The following is a 15,463-nucleotide window of genomic DNA, read 5'->3' as shown; positions in this document are numbered from 1 at the left end:
CTCACATGACACTGCCGGTGTGACTCCTTGAGCTGGCTTGCCTGCTGCTCTTCTGGCTTTGCGTGCCACCCATTGTGAGCTTCCCTCTCTCCAGTCGATGGATAAACGCCACCACCAGTGCAGGTGTGTATTTCCCCTAGTTAGTAGGCATACTCTGCTGCACTCCTCTGAGACTGGCCAGTGCTCCTCTGCTTCTAGATCTCTTCCTCTCTCTTGACAGATGTCTCCCCTTGTGCCTCCCTTGTCAAGTCTCCTCCCTCAACCTACTGTCACTTAGTGGAAGTCAACATTCAGCAGCTGATACTGCAGTGTAATAAAACTGGGAGGGACCAGCTTGCGTCCCGTGCACCTGGTTGTATGGGGTAGAAAGTCTCTGCCATAAAAAGATGAGTCATGAGTTTGAATTCACTGACGTGTGAGAAAATGGCTCAGGGCTTCGGAGAGATCTGGCCTGACCTGTTCCTGACTTTGCAAGAGCGTTCAGAGAAACACTGGGCCACTGTTCTTTCAAGTGAAGGCTAATCGTAATGTAACTTTTTTCAGAAGTTATTCAAAACATGAAAAAAAAGGTAGAACGGTTAAACTGAACACTGGTATGTATATAGGTGGTGCAATCTCTGCAGCATAGGCAGTGCCAGTGAATATTAATCTTGCAGAGACACTTTCATGTCTCAGTGAGAAAATGTGACTATTCCTGGTGTGGCAAGTGGAAAGAAGTTATCTTTAAGCCTTAGTTTGGCGCTGAAACTGAATCTGGGTTATGTGACAAGTAATAAATATGGATACATTTTACGTATAAGCCCATATATCAGATCCTATATCTTATATATACACTGTTCGGCCACTTTAATAGACACACCTGTACATACAGTACATAGATAAAGTAATGGAGTCCAGTACAATACCACCTTTAGCTATGACCTCAATAATAAACATATATATAATTGAAATTGTGGCAATTTAATCAAAAACTGAAACATTTTGAGCTTCATAAACACATCTTAAGGCAGAAGTGTTGCATTGAATTGCATACAATTGTACAGGTGTACCTAATAAAGTGGCCAACCATTGTAAATATATGATACATTTTTGGGAAAATTTTAGTGTGAAGCAAAGAAGACACATGTCAAATATTGTCATTTTTACAAGCTGGTTTAACTGAAGAAAAATACAGATTCCTTGTTTTCCACCTTATCTGGCTTTGAGCTGAACACACATCAAAGGTCAAAAAGCAAGAATAAGTCATCCCTTCTTTCATATCACACATACACGGTCTTGCTGTTATGTGATGCATTTTTAAATAAAACAAAGAAGGAGGGAGTCTCTTATATCAGGAGATAAGAGAGATATGTCTTTAGAGGGAACAGAGTGTTTCAGGTATTTAGGTGACATTTAAGTCCTCATTCCCAGTCTTGTTGAGATGAGTCGAAAGTTAACAATTAAAGAAAAGTATTTTCTGGTCATAATTTGCACGTCCAACTCCCATCTATCAGGGAAGTGCAGCATAGGCAGTGCCTAAGCAAGGGCCACAACATCACCAATGACCTCACCCACGCCTACCACAGCCTCTTCACCATCCTTACCTACAGCAGGAGATAGAGACATTTTCCCAACTAATTGCACATTCCTGGCCTATTGCACCTTACGTTTTATATTATTACAGCACACCCCTTATAAATAGCCAAGTGATAACTTTTCATTCTATTTCTGCCTATGGACATCTGTTTAGGTTATTTTTAGTATAATAAATAAAATAAAAGTAGTTACATTAAAGTAATTACTCCATTCAATGAAAATGTCTCAGTGACTAACTCTGGGTTTCACTACTACTTTTAGCACTGAATGTCTTTGTGAGTTACTCTTAGACCAACCACTTAGGACTGACTAGACTTTGTTCTGGGATAGTGTTGTGGTATAATCTCTCACACCTGTGAGGGGTGGGGAGGGAAGGTTGTTCAGACATGCAGATTATCCTGATCTGTCATCGGATAGAGCCTGACATCAACTGGCAGACTGTGAACACTACCAGAGTCTGTGTGCTGTCTTTGCATCAGAGCAACCAAACAGTATACAGTGCCTTGCGAAAGTACTCGTTCATCATCCTTATTTGTAGTTTCCCCACACTGGGCAGGATGTTATTTATTTCATATGGCTTTCCATTATGGTCGATCGCTGGGCCCCACTGTCCTGCAAGCACTGCTAGCTGGAGTCTGTAATTTTGGGAAACATACCTCAGAAATGTAGTTCAGTGGGGAAAAACATCAAGATGGTTTCCCTGTTTTAAAGACTTGAATTGGAGCTGTGTGCACTGAGAGCCCGCCTGGTGTACTGCATTGCTCAGAGGCAGGCACAACAATGTATTTATCAGCTGTCTGGCAGAGTAAAGTCCTTGTGTAGTACTGTATGTGTGCACACATAAACAGGAATGAGGTCATCACAGCCACAAAATCGAGACAATAGCTGTGCAGACAGGTGGAGGTCCACTCCACTACACAGCAATGTTTTCTCCAGAGTAGTGCTGTAGGCTTCAGGAGATGAATAAGAGGGTATAGTGCGGTATGGATAATAGTTCAACTGACGCAACCAGGTTTTTGATCGTAAAGCCTCAGTATATTTTGAGCAGGCCTTTGATGCCTTAGTGCTTTTTTACATGCCACTCTAGATATACCACTGAGCAAATTCCATTGTGGCCACTTTTTACGGTGAGCATTAATATTGTTTGCGAGGTCTCATTCACATCATTCCTCTCTCGTTGATCCAGACAAAGGCAGAAAATTGCCCTGCCTCACCAGACACAACTCACTTGCATTCCATGTTAGCGAGACCATGATCATCCTTATTTGTAGTTTCCCCACACTGGGCAGGATGTTATTTATTTCATATGGCTTTCCATTATGGTCGATGGCTGGGCCCCACTGTCCTGCAAGCACTGCTAGCTGGAGTCTGTAATTTTGGGAAACATACCTCAGAAATGTAGTTCAGTGGGGAAAAACATCAAGATGGTTTCCCTGTTTTAAAGACTTGAATTGGAGCTGTGTGCACTGAGAGCCCGCCTGGCGTACTGCATTGCTCAGAGGCAGGCACAACAATGTATTTATCAGCTGTCTGGCAGAGTAAAGTCCTTGTGTAGTACTGTATGTGTGCACACATAAACAGGAATGAGGTCATCACAGCCACAAAATCGAGACAATAGCTGTGCAGACAGGTGGAGGTCCACTCCACTACACAGCAATGTTTTCTCCAGAGTAGTGCTGTAGGCTTCAGGAGATGAATAAGAGGGTATAGTGCGGTATGGATAATAGTTCAACTGACGCAACCAGGTTTTTGATCGTAAAGCCTCAGTATATTTTGAGCAGGCCTTTGATGCCTTAGTGCTTTTTTACATGCCACTCTAGATATACCACTGAGCAAATTCCATTGTGGCCACTTTTTACGGTGAGCATTAATATTGTTTGCGAGGTCTCATTCACATCATTCCTCTCTCGTTGATCCAGACAAAGGCAGAAAATTGCCCTGCCTCACCAGACACAACTCACTTGCATTCCATGTTAGCGAGACCATGTCTGTCTGTTTGCACTTGTCTGAAACTGTTATCGCAAACTCCATCTGTGTCTGTGGTTCTATTGAGAGGCACGAGACCAGAAGCGACACGAGTATGAGAAACATTCCCACCCCCGACTTCACGTCTGGCTCAGTCGGCCCCTCCAGCCACATCAGTATATAAATGTGTAACTAAATGTGAGCTGCTACAAATCGGAACAAAGCTCTCAGTACTATTTTAACACTTAACCGTGATTCAAAAGATATTCCAGCTCAGAAACATGCGAATGATCACGTGAGGAGAGGTCAGGAAATGGGGCTTTAAATGCTTCCAAAAGTTCATAGGTCATCCAAGTTGCTCTTTGTGGCTGAGAGGAAATGACCCTCATTCTCACCACATTCCAGTGTGAAGGTTTTTCTTCTAATGAATGGCTTCTTTCAAAATCGTCCTTTTCATGTTAACATAAAAGGACCCTATACCACTTGGACTATGAAATCTCCTTTATGTTAAAATAAAGCACATTATGTAATCCTATTAAAGCCATCATAAAGTTTCTGCTAAGGTATTTGAGGGGAAATTACCCTTCCCATGCACATCAGCCATGTGTCTCAGTATAAATATCGCATCCAGACCACTATACTTATGCTCCAAACTGAGTGGAAATTCCAACAAGCAATGGCTTCCTCTCAGCAAGTGACTCAGTCAAAACATCTTTCACTCTTGGCTTTTCTTGCTCTGGGTGTGTCTCCCTCTGACCTCATCTTCTCAGAAAATCCTCTAGAAACCTCAGCAGCACAGCCGTTCTCATAATACAACCTCTATGCAAGTTGTCCATAACAACAAACTGGTCAGTTTGTGGAGAACCATCCCAGATAATTTATTACAGTGCTGATGGTGGTGGCTGTCCCCCAGCTTGGTAATTCAACCTGTGTGTGTGTGTGTGTGTGTGTGTGTGGTCAGACCAGCATCCTGTTTATATAGTCTAGCTATCATTGCCTGCTATTAGAACTTTAACATTTGGCTCAGTCTGAAGCTTGAACAAACCCTCAGACTTTGTTCTTGCCATAGTTCTGTCCATTCAAATCTTTGTCATCATTTTTTCTTAAAGTGCCAAAACATAAGGTTTCATGTGGGCAAACGTTCAGTAGTCTAGCTGTTCCTGTAAGTCTACACAAGAACAGCTTGAATGAACAGAAGTATTTAACAGACCCACAACAAACCGCTGGGTTGACTAGTGCGGGGAATTATAAATGGATGAAAAGAGGCTTTGTGTTCAAGACAACAGCTCCCGCATGGCAGCAGGACTTTTACACCAGACACAGCACATTCAATGAGTCACAATTTACTAGGGCATTTGTGCTGTATTGTCTGGTCAGAGCAGATAATAACATTAATAATACTGCACCTGGCTGGCAGACAACTGTCACACTGTGAGTCTGAGAGTGTAAATCATACCTCGGATTCACTGAGAACCAACAGGCTGTGATGTCTGTGTCCGTCGCAGTGGGTTTACAAGTCCTTGCTCAGCGGCAGAGGTCCTTAAGTTGTCTGTCCTCAGATTGCTGTTGGAGTTGCCGCTCTCTGAGTGAGGATATTCTTGTTCTCTCGGCACAGTGGAGCTTAGTCCATGTGGCTGGATGGGAAATGGGAAATGAACTTTCTGGGAAAAGAGCCAAAAACAGAGTGGGATTTAAAGACACAGCAGTTGTAGTCACACTTTACACCATGTATGTTACAAGTAAAGACGTTTTCATCAGCTGTATCGATCAGCTGCAAACCATACTGCTGAGAATACGTGTGAAAAACTACATTAACTCTTTCCAGCTTTTCCGTTGCTACTTAATGCTATGCATAATTGTTTTACTTATAAGCTGTAATGAGCATTTAGCTTTGCAATAAACTATTTGGATGCTAATATTTTTATAATTTTACCTCAGCCAAATTTGAATGCAGGACTTACTTACTTGTAACAGTATTTCTACACCCTACTACTGTAACTTTTTAAAATTAAAAATCTGATATAATTTCTTCAAACATCTTAAGGAATCTAAAAAAGGACAACCCAGTGGGTGATCTGTGATTTTAGTAACTGACCACACTTCCACTGAAAATGAGATTTAAATGTGCATTATAAATCAAATGAAACATGTTCAGTTGTCAGCACCACTGTGCCTTTATATAGCCCGATTAAAGGGGAAAAAAGACAACACTGGATTTGGAATCATGGTTGTTTCACAATATAGTGATAGGATAATGATCATAATAAATCATGAAATCGTGATCCGGTATCTCCCTCTAGTGTTTTCTCCTGAGAGGGCAAGTGCAGCAGAAGTCCTGCTACACATCTCCATGCTGCTGTTGCTACCCAAACACTGTGCATCACATTGCATAGTGTGGAACTCTTAACTCATGTTATCCATCCATATCTTTTGGAACTTCTGACAGCATTATGACTTGATTATTACTTCTATTGTTCTGTTTGTTCTGAAATGGCTCACTGAAATGAAAATAGTTTTACTTTCTGCATCAGTGAAATACTTCAGCTCAGGTATTTGTTTCACATCTAAAGCAATAAATTACCCAATGCCAAGCTTTCAAACTGTGTCCCTGCACAGTTACCTCCACACCATGCTGCGTTTGCTTTCAGGAAGCACATGACTTCACTTCTTAGGCCCCAGGGGGGGGAATCAACTAGCTGATGACTTGGAACCAGAGACTCACACCACACTCTTCATCAGACAGCCCAGAAGCTAGCAGCATCACCTGGAGGCACTGCAGCTGTCACAGCCACCAGACTGGTCCACTAAAGAGCTGTGGCTCCCATCTCAACATGTGAGGAGATAACTGTCATTTTCTCTTCTACCACATTCTTGTACCTACGGATTAACCGGCTGGACTCCATCCTCTCCTAACGCTCTTTCATTCACACTGTAGCCTGGCAACAGGCCACCGGATAATATGTACAGCTACAGCTTTATTTTGCCATGTCTAGATACGTACATGATGAAAAGATAAAAATGGCCTAGTAAAATAAAAATGTAATGAATTTCTTTTCTCTACCAAATCTGATATAAGGGAAGCTATAGAGCCTACTGTATGACCAAACCACTACAGCAGGGTAGAATATACTCAGTCACTGCAGGGTAGTGACAAGATTTCACATAATAACCACTGAGCCAATTAATAGTGTGGCTTCTTATCACTTAAAGGCTCTGAAAATGTCCTCAATCAGCTTTTGACTGTGAGTGATTGGATCCAATGTAAACAATAGTTAAACATGATTTTCTTTCTTTTCCCCTTTTCTGTGCTCACTGGTTTGAAGTGGGCAAGTTAGGTATAGTAAGGGTTTGTCTGTGCACCACCAAGCAACATTTTAATCTGAATCTAATGACAGCTGTTAGGGTTTTGATCACTGTTGAACAAACCTGCTCAAACCACACTCATGCTGTCCAGACGAAGCAGAATAGCTTCACCTGGAAGCATTTTTCAATTTTTCAGCATTAAACTGTTAAATGACAATAAATAATTCCAAAAGATGTTTTTGAGTTGTTGAATGTTAATGAGAAATACTTGATTTGAAGTTTTATGACACTGTAAAGAGTAACTTAACACTGAAAGTCTCATTTTGCTGACCACCAGTGTTTTATTTTTTTTAGATTTTTTTGCTGACTGACAGCTGTCTGCCATGGCTGAAAACAACACCAGAGAGTGAACCAAGACAGAAAATGTAAGTGTCAGACAGCTAAACAATGAACTGAAGCTCACTCTAAAAACTTAGTGAAATTGAAGGGAGCTGCAGATTTGGGTGATAATTCTCTGCAGATTCATCACTACAAGTGACCCCATTCACACTGTCACATTGATTTCACAGTCATAAATACAATGTCATTACAAAAACATTGAATATAACGCTTTAAAGGTTGAGGCTCTCAGAAGCCTTAAGGTAGCCAACCACTAATGTACAATATTTCAGAAAACAAGATTCTTTATTTCATGTCTTATCTCCATATAATTTAACTGTTTGTATATGTTCTATTAAATATTCTCTAGCAACAACACATGCACAGGTGGTGCTCAAGCACCTTCCCCTTTACCCTCTGACTTGATAAGTGCCCTTTTTAACAGTTTTTAATTGTATATTTTAGATTTTAAACTTTGTTTTATACTGCATAAAATTTCATCTAAAAGCATGCTGTAACTATGCTCAGCAATGGTAACCATTAGTCTATGAATTATTATTAAAGGCATGTTAGGTTATAGCTTATAGGTCTGCATCAATGAAGATTTGTGCAACTATGTCTTTCCTGCACTGCTTATATGTCTGCTCATACTGAGTGTGGCAAAATTTTTAAGTTATAGCCCAAAAAACGATCTGTTCTTACTCCTCTGACACAATATCTGCTGGTAGTTGTTGGCAAGACCACTGTGATTTCAACACAATAATCTAGGGCAGGGGTGGCGAACCTGTTTGCCATAATGAGCCCAAAAAAAAGACTTTATCACTACAAAGAGCCACACAACAGATGCGCAAACAACAGTTCACAACTTATACACCTAATTACATAACACAATAGTTTTCATGGATTTAAATCAGCCTACCTCCTTTTATTTGACTCAGTGGGACACCTGACAGTCCTTGGTTTCCACAATCTCTTTTAGGTCTGGCTTGTATTCAGTTGTGGCTACTCGTAGTAACTCTTTCACATGTGTGTCAGTAAGAACAGAGCGATGCTTTGATTTCACTTGTTTCAGTGTCGAAAAAAGTGATTCACAGATGTAAGTTGACCCAAACATTGACAGTAGTTTGAGTGCAGCCCGTTTGACATTGGGATATCTCTCAACCGGCACAATCTTCCAAAACTCCACGGTTCCTTCCTTCAGAACGCTTTTAAGTCTGTCATCCTCAGAAAGTTCGATCATTTGAAGCTGAGATGCTGCTTCATCTTCTACTAAAGGGGCTTTTAAACAGTCTGATTCAGCAGTGAATGGGTTGATCAGAAATGTAATCTGTGGTCTTTTTTGACGTAGGTTGGAGAATCTCTCCTCAAAACTTTTCTCAAGAATTTCAAGCAGTGTTGCATATCGTGCAGTACTCCCTTTTACAACCTCTGCTGCTTGCCCACTTGCCTTCAACAAGGTTGGAAAATGTGTGAAGTCTCTCTTTTGGAGATGTGTCCTGAACAGCTTGAGTTTGTTGACAAATGTGAAAACACTCTGCACCAGGTCAGGCAGTATCTTTAACTTCCCTTGCAGATCCACATTCAGTCCATTCAGATAATGCAGAATGTCGACCAAAAAAGCCAAATCTGAAATCCACTGGGGATCATGTAGCTCAGGACAGTCCTTATGTTTCTCTGCAAGGAACAGCTTCACTGGATTCAAAAGCTCAAAGAAACGAGAAACCACATTACCTCTTGAAAGCCATCTCACACCGCAGTGCAAAAGCAGATCAGATGGAAGATCTTCATCAAGTTCATCGAGATTTTTGGTCTGTGATTGAGAGCATGTGTGCGTATAAAATTGACAATTTCCAGTACAGGTTTCATGATGTGGTCTAAGTTCAGCTTTTTAGACACCAAGTGCTCTTGATGAATAATACAGTGAAACGTAGTGATTTCAACACAATAATCTAGGGCCACATTCAAAAGTTTAACCATTCATCTAATCTTACTGTAGTTACATGCTAATATTTTGTCTTAAATCTTATACAGGTTTATAATGTATGTGCTAATGCAAAGATACTGCAGATAACTTTTTTTTAAAAACAACTTGGTGAGAGGGGTGCCCTCTTTTAGCCTGAGCACCTGCCCCCAAAATGTATGTGCGCAGCCCTGTTTAGCAACCAAAATAAAAGCAAAGGGCAAAAATCGGTTTATTTTGCAGGAGACAAAGTACTAATGCTAATCACAAACTGAAATATTTTCCAACTATTTTCGCACAGTTATCTGAAACCTGCTGTTGGGATTACCTTCAGTAATGGACACCAAACAAAAACACTCTGACCATTCAGATTATTACTGTGAGCTCCGTCAGATCCCGGGTTCACTGGTGACATGTGTATGAATGAAGGTGATGTGGATGTTACATCACGCCATACCAGCAGCATCCAACTAACGCGGCGCACAAACCCAGCTGGCCATATTGTGCACCAGCTCCCCGCAAATCGGCTGCGTCACACCTAACACACAAACACACACCCACACCGACGTCGGAACAATAAAGTCACCACATCAGGAGAAATACATCGATTCAAAACGCGACTCGGCTGAGCTGGTATGTGTTTGGATGCTGTACATCTTTTTTTTTTAAGCCGATGCATCGGTCCCATTATGTTAAAGCTTTGCGTGTCCTTTACTGCGCGTTTGTGGTTAACGTGCTTTCTCGTGGCCAACAATGCGCCTCATATCGTTTTGTCGTTTGGTTTGTTTTGCACTGCTGTTTGCATGTCTAAAAAAATCATAATTCAAAACACTTAAGCCCCGTATGTCTTTGAACATGATCAAACTGAGGAATAAAACAATCGGTATTGTCTTTTGTTAAGGAGTAATACGCGCTCATTTACCTCCCGCAGGTTGGTGTTTTTCCATACTGGGAAAATGGTTAAACTGGGGAATAATTTCAGTGAGAAAAATAACGGGAAGCTCGTTTCTGAAGACGGATTTGACACCATCCCTCTCATAACACCGTTAGATGCCAGTCAGCTGCAGTTTCCTCCACCAGATAAGGTAAAATCTTTTTTTAAATGTTTTTCAAATTTTAAGAGTCACGGGCCCTATGTCATTATTGCAGTATTTCTATCCTTCCAATCACGAAAATTAGGCTGCTGAAAATAAATGACAATAGCATTTATTGGGCGAGCAGTGTTCACCCTTACAGACTTGATGTATGATCTCTATGCAGAAAAATACAAATAATTTTACCCAGGCTGCTTCTGTGAAAATTCTCATGAAGCTACACTGCAAACAGATTGGCTCTTCTCACATTTGTATATGTGTGTGTGCTTCTACCAGGTGGTGGTAAAGACAAAGGCAGACTACGATGGTGACAGCAAGAAGAGAAAGCTACAATCTCCTAAAATTGCAGAGTTCTCAATAAGCGTCATTGAAGGTGTATCTGAGCGACTCAAAGTAAGAATGATGTCGCTGCTATAAGCTATTATTTCTGTGTAGCTTCTTCCGGTTCTTTCAAACCAGGAACTCTCAATGAGACGGAAGAGACTGCTTTAGATTTTATAAAAAATAACCGTGCTGGTTTATTCAGAGGATCACAGGTAAAATTCACAGGACACGTCCAGAGCTCTCTCACCCCTCTACCTGCGCGCAGGCAGCAGAAAGCTGAGCAAGTCTGGACCCAACAACCTATATAATATTAATCATTTTTGGGCTAGCCCATGCTACAAGGGGCGTCAAACCGTGACGCCACCCGATAAGCAAGCTTTGCAGCTGCTCTATCGTTTAGCCAAAACATGAGGAAAAGTCAAGGTGCGTGACTGTTGTTTTCGTGGTGTGTATCTAAAACAATTGGACATAACCTTACACAGTAAGACAAATATTAAGACTAGCATTACAGTTGACACTAACAGCAGTTTTCCTGTAACCTTGACGTGCCTGCCATCTGTTTTATATGTTGTCCAACTGCCATCATCTCTCACACTCCCCCACATGCATATGGTGGAGAATAGTAGCTGTCTTCCTGCAGCTCAAGATATTTGTCGCCACCATCACAATATTTCCTCCCCAATCTAAGTTATACTTTGTGGCTTCTTTGCTCAGGCCACCTTCATGCCAAAAGTGCTCCTGTGCCGCCTGCCATCTTGTCGGGCTACACAGGGAGACACATGCACAATGATTCACTTAACCTCACTGTGAAACTCATTAATTCAGCTGCTGCCGTGGTGATGGCCTCCAAATGGCCACCAAATGGCCACATCTCTCCCACATTCGACATCCCTTTGGCTTGCAGATGTGCCTAGCTATTGTGTCACCATATAGAATGATTAAAATATATAGGTTTGTAAGATAAAAAAAAACACAAACCTGGCTCCAGCACTGAGTTAGGTGTAAAAGACTTCCTTGCACTGTATTTAAAATTCATAAAACTGCACGTGGAGACTACCACCCTCGCTCCACATTCACAAATCGACAGATTAAACTCTCTCTCTGGTGTGTCAAGCTTCCTTTAGTAACAGAGCTTTATTCATCAAACATCTGAAAAGAAAAGAGGCACATAACTGTCTCAGAGAATAGAGGATACAGTATAGTGTCCTCACCTGCTTTGAAATGCTGCAGGCAGCCCTTTCATCACAGATAGTCTCTTTCAAGAGCTCCTGTTGCTTTGCTTTGTACATGGTGTACTGTCTGCCGTGCACCTGCAATTCACACAGACAGATAAAAAAATATATTTTCTTTCATACTGATACATACTGTTAACAGCCTTATCAAACCCATGCCAAACATACTGGAGGACAGTACAAAGAGTCTTTGGGTGCATGGTACCTCACTACCTATCTACAAAATCCTGAAGAATATTCTGACAGCGCAGCATTCAGTGAAAATCAGCATATACAACATGGTTTCTCAGTTTCTTTATTGCAACTATTTTCCCCTCAAATACAGAATCAAATCTCCGATGGTGCTTGAAATTGTTCAGTTACTCTATGCGCATTCAACACAACAGCATGTTCATTTGTGTCAGCTCATGAGAATAACACTCACACCCTCAATGCTTAACATCTTTGGCTATAATGAGGTGGATTCTCCCACATCTTGTCTCATCTCCCCCACCCCTTTCCTGAAACACCAGCAGCCCTTACATAACTGCCCTGAGAGGTGAGAGCTGGGCTGTACAGATGGTCATGTGGGCCATTTCCTGCCAGGTTACTATATGGAGAATATGCTGTAGCCCTGACCGGCATTTAGATATTTAACTTGGTGTACCACAGTGTACACCTCCATAGATTATTTTTTCAGTACTGCAGCTTTGCAATGCTGCTTAACCTGTAATATAAAGAAAAGAGAAAAATCTCGTTTTATTCTGCTCACTTACATATTTCCTTTTCACTAAGACAGATAGAGCAGACGCTGTTGTGTGTCTCTTTTAGGTGACCTTGCTGGTGATCTGTGCCCTGGCCTTCCTGGTGTGTGTGGTGTTCCTGGTCGTATATAAGGTCTACCAATATGAACAGGCTTGCCCTGACAGCTTTGTTTACATGGTAAATACTTATGGGCATCACTGTGTGTGATCCTGTCTAATGTTGACATCTCAATATCGTGATCATAACTTATACCATGATAAACCTGAGTTAACTATTGCACTTTGTAAAGCATTTAAGGATTGTTCTGAAATGTGACATACATTAGCTTTATTAGGAAACATGTCAATAAACCGTCAGACTTTCATTATAATGTCACAATGACGCTTAGCATTTGTAGGCATGTGTGATATTTGACAGCTTTATTTAGCATTTTAATATATTTGACATTCATTAGATTGTTTTATATCAATTTAAGTTTTCCTGTTTGTAGGCATGATCAATAATGGAACAATTTTCAATTGGAAGGCAGCATTTTTTTATTAAGTAAGAATATGTTTTGAGATAAGGAAAAACACAGCCTTCCATTTAGAAATGAAAAACTATTTTAGTAATAAAAGGCAATATTACTCAATCAATACACTCATGGCACATATTAGCTAGCTTTAATATTGAGGTATAATGGATTTTATTGAGTTTGATGACTTTGATTCTTTTCTACATGCATTACTGTTTTACTAGCTTAACATTTTTGCTAAATGCTGAACAGTAGTAGCTTATATTATCCCACAGCTGTTCGCTTGTAGCTACAGTGACCAATGTTCAGCAAAAATTACATAGTGTAGGTTCACTTTAAAGGAAAAGGCCAGTCATTTTCTATATTAATCCCCCTAAATCAAACAATGAACTGCCTCTACTCGTGGTTAATGTCTGTCAGTCCTGGATTAGTTTATTCATCAGTGTTTCATAATGAGGAAACATGCCACCCAGTGCAGTGCAGTGGTGTGCTTCGCTGATGCGTTAATTGTTTTTGAACAACAGTGGAGCTCTATGGCACAGATGAATAAAATAATCCAGGACTGACATTAACAGTGAGTAGAGCCAATTCATTGTTGGTTTTCATCTCTGTATGAGGAGAAAACTGACTGGCCTTATCCTTTAAAACATGTGTTAGTGGCTCATTTTCTAAAAACTTTAAGTATAATCCTTTTTCAAGGCACTTCAACGAATGAGATAAAGAGGTTCAAGGTTGTGTCGAGCCTTTTCTTCTTCTGTTTTTTATTTAAAGAGTGAACTGAACTGTGAAGCTCCATTTTGTCATTATCACCTGGCCTATTTTCTCATGTAACTGAACTGTGGATCAGTTTTTTAGAACATCATTATGCTATCCTGAATCATAATTTTGTCACCTTGTGTCTTTTCTTTTCCCTTATCCATTGTACAAATTGTCTAATTTTACCTTCTTATCTACCTCTGTGGAGCAGCAAGGTCGCTGCATGCCGGCTGGGATGTATGGCAACTACCCCCCTCAGGGCCCTGGGGGCCGCGGGCGTCTCTTTACCCTCATCAACCACTACAACATAGCCAAGCAGACCATCACCCGGTCAGTATCACCATGGATGACCATCATGTCTGAGGAGAAGGTCACCCAGCAGGAGACGGAGACTGCCCAGAAGCTGGCTTAACCAACCTGGGATCAGGTGGTGGCCTCACCTGCTGCAGAAAAAATAAATAATATGGTTGTGCCATTCAAGCAAACCTCAGAGTCCTGTCGCTTTCTGTGGGTGAAAAAATTAACTTCTCTTGCCTGAGGTGCTATGCTGCCTTGTTGTAGTTTGGTCTGCTGATGTGCACTGTAGCAGGAAATCTGTGGACATTTTGAATGTTTTCAGCAAAGCGAGGCTTACAGTCAGGTGAATTCATGGTTTGTTTGAATAGCACACATTTATTTACACTTCAAAACAGAGTGGCAAATGTGTAGAAGCCACAGAAAAACACAGACACACTTACTGTCTCTGTACATACACATACGTAACAGAACTTACTTTAGTACTCAGATTGTGAAATGACTGTGAAGCATCTTGTGTCTGCGTAGCTTGTTTTAACGCACATGTACGCACGACTCTAATAATAATAGTTTGCTTTGAGGCTCTTTCTCTTCAGATACATCAAGTACTGAGCGCATGTCAGATCTCTTGAGGTCCAGTAAGTGGTAACGTTCTCATGAGGTGACAAAGTTTGCAGCGTATTTGCCACTGAGCTCATCTGTTTCAAAATGTTTTACTCTCATGTTGTTAATAAATGAGGCTTGACCTGGAGCAAAATTTTAACACCTGTTTTAAACTCATCCCATACTGCTCTCTGCATACAGTGCTGTAAATGACTTTTCAGTATTTAATGCACCAAGTCTTTTTAACCAGCATTTATGATAGTCTCCATTCATTTGAACTCTCTGTGAACACCATGTGCTTTTCTTTACTGGCTACGCAAGACTTATTTAATGGTTACTTTTCATAGCATAACTTTTATGCTACAGTATTGAATGTTTTTGCATTGCTAGTGAAGACACTGTATTGTGCAATGCTTCGCACTGATTAATGTCACCACAGATGGCTGTTGGTAGCCATCAGATACTAGACTTAGGTTGATGTAGTGGAACAATCTGAAAGTAGTTGCTTGTCCTGTTGCTTTTTTCTGTATTTGTCATTTAACTTAAACTGTCACAAACCATGTATCTTTTTCAAACAATATAACGATTACCATTGAAATGCATTTGCTACATAAAAATGTTAAATGATAAAATTGAAATAAAGTGCCCACATTTCACACCAATGTCCAAGTGGAATCCATATGTTATATATGAGGATCAAGGTAAAAACTCAATGGCTGCC

At 40.7% G+C, this 15,463-nt stretch overlaps 2 protein-coding genes across 3 annotated transcripts in view; one reads left to right on the top strand and one right to left on the bottom strand.

Moving 5' to 3' along the window:
- tacc1 (transforming, acidic coiled-coil containing protein 1) overlaps window positions 1-12,592 on the bottom strand; it is a 41,863-nt gene extending 29,271 nt beyond the window's left edge. The window contains exons 1-2 of one of the 2 annotated variants that reach the window (XM_020592563.1): window positions 11,811-12,592; window positions 4,997-5,201 (exon numbers count right to left, since the gene is read on the bottom strand). Coding sequence is in view for 1 of the 2 variants with exons in the window: in XM_020592562.1 (XP_020448218.1) it covers window positions 6-73 (68 nt within the window). In the remaining variant the exon portion in view is untranslated. Of the gene's footprint in view, window positions 1-5; window positions 89-4,996; window positions 5,202-11,810 lie in introns of those variants that run through there. The other variant, XM_020592562.1, reaches the window with a different exon arrangement.
- nsg1 (neuronal vesicle trafficking associated 1) lies at window positions 9,622-15,400 on the top strand. The gene is made up of 5 exons (XM_020592629.1): window positions 9,622-9,814; window positions 10,113-10,266; window positions 10,552-10,668; window positions 12,642-12,752; window positions 14,057-15,400. The coding sequence occupies exons 2-5, from the start codon at window positions 10,138-10,140 to the stop codon at window positions 14,255-14,257; spliced, it is 558 nt and encodes a 185-aa protein (XP_020448285.1). The 5' UTR covers window positions 9,622-9,814; window positions 10,113-10,137; the 3' UTR covers window positions 14,258-15,400.
- The last annotated feature ends 63 nt before the right edge of the window (window positions 15,401-15,463 follow it).

This window comes from Monopterus albus, unplaced genomic scaffold (assembly GCF_001952655.1).
Source record: "Monopterus albus unplaced genomic scaffold, M_albus_1.0 scaffold18.1, whole genome shotgun sequence".
NCBI lineage: Eukaryota > Metazoa > Chordata > Actinopteri > Synbranchiformes > Synbranchidae > Monopterus > Monopterus albus.
This window is presented reverse-complemented; position numbering and strand designations above follow the sequence as displayed.

Bases quoted from the DNA above. Each gene is read 5' to 3' on its own strand.
- nsg1 (XM_020592629.1), top strand. From the start codon at position 10,138: ATGGTTAAACTGGGGAATAATTTCAGTGAGAAAAATAACGGGAAGCTC. The intron at 10,669-12,641 runs GTAAGAATGATG...TGTCTCTTTTAG, and splicing joins GTGTATCTGAGCGACTCAAA to GTGACCTTGCTGGTGATCTG. The intron at 12,753-14,056 runs GTAAATACTTAT...TCTGTGGAGCAG, and splicing joins CTGACAGCTTTGTTTACATG to CAAGGTCGCTGCATGCCGGC.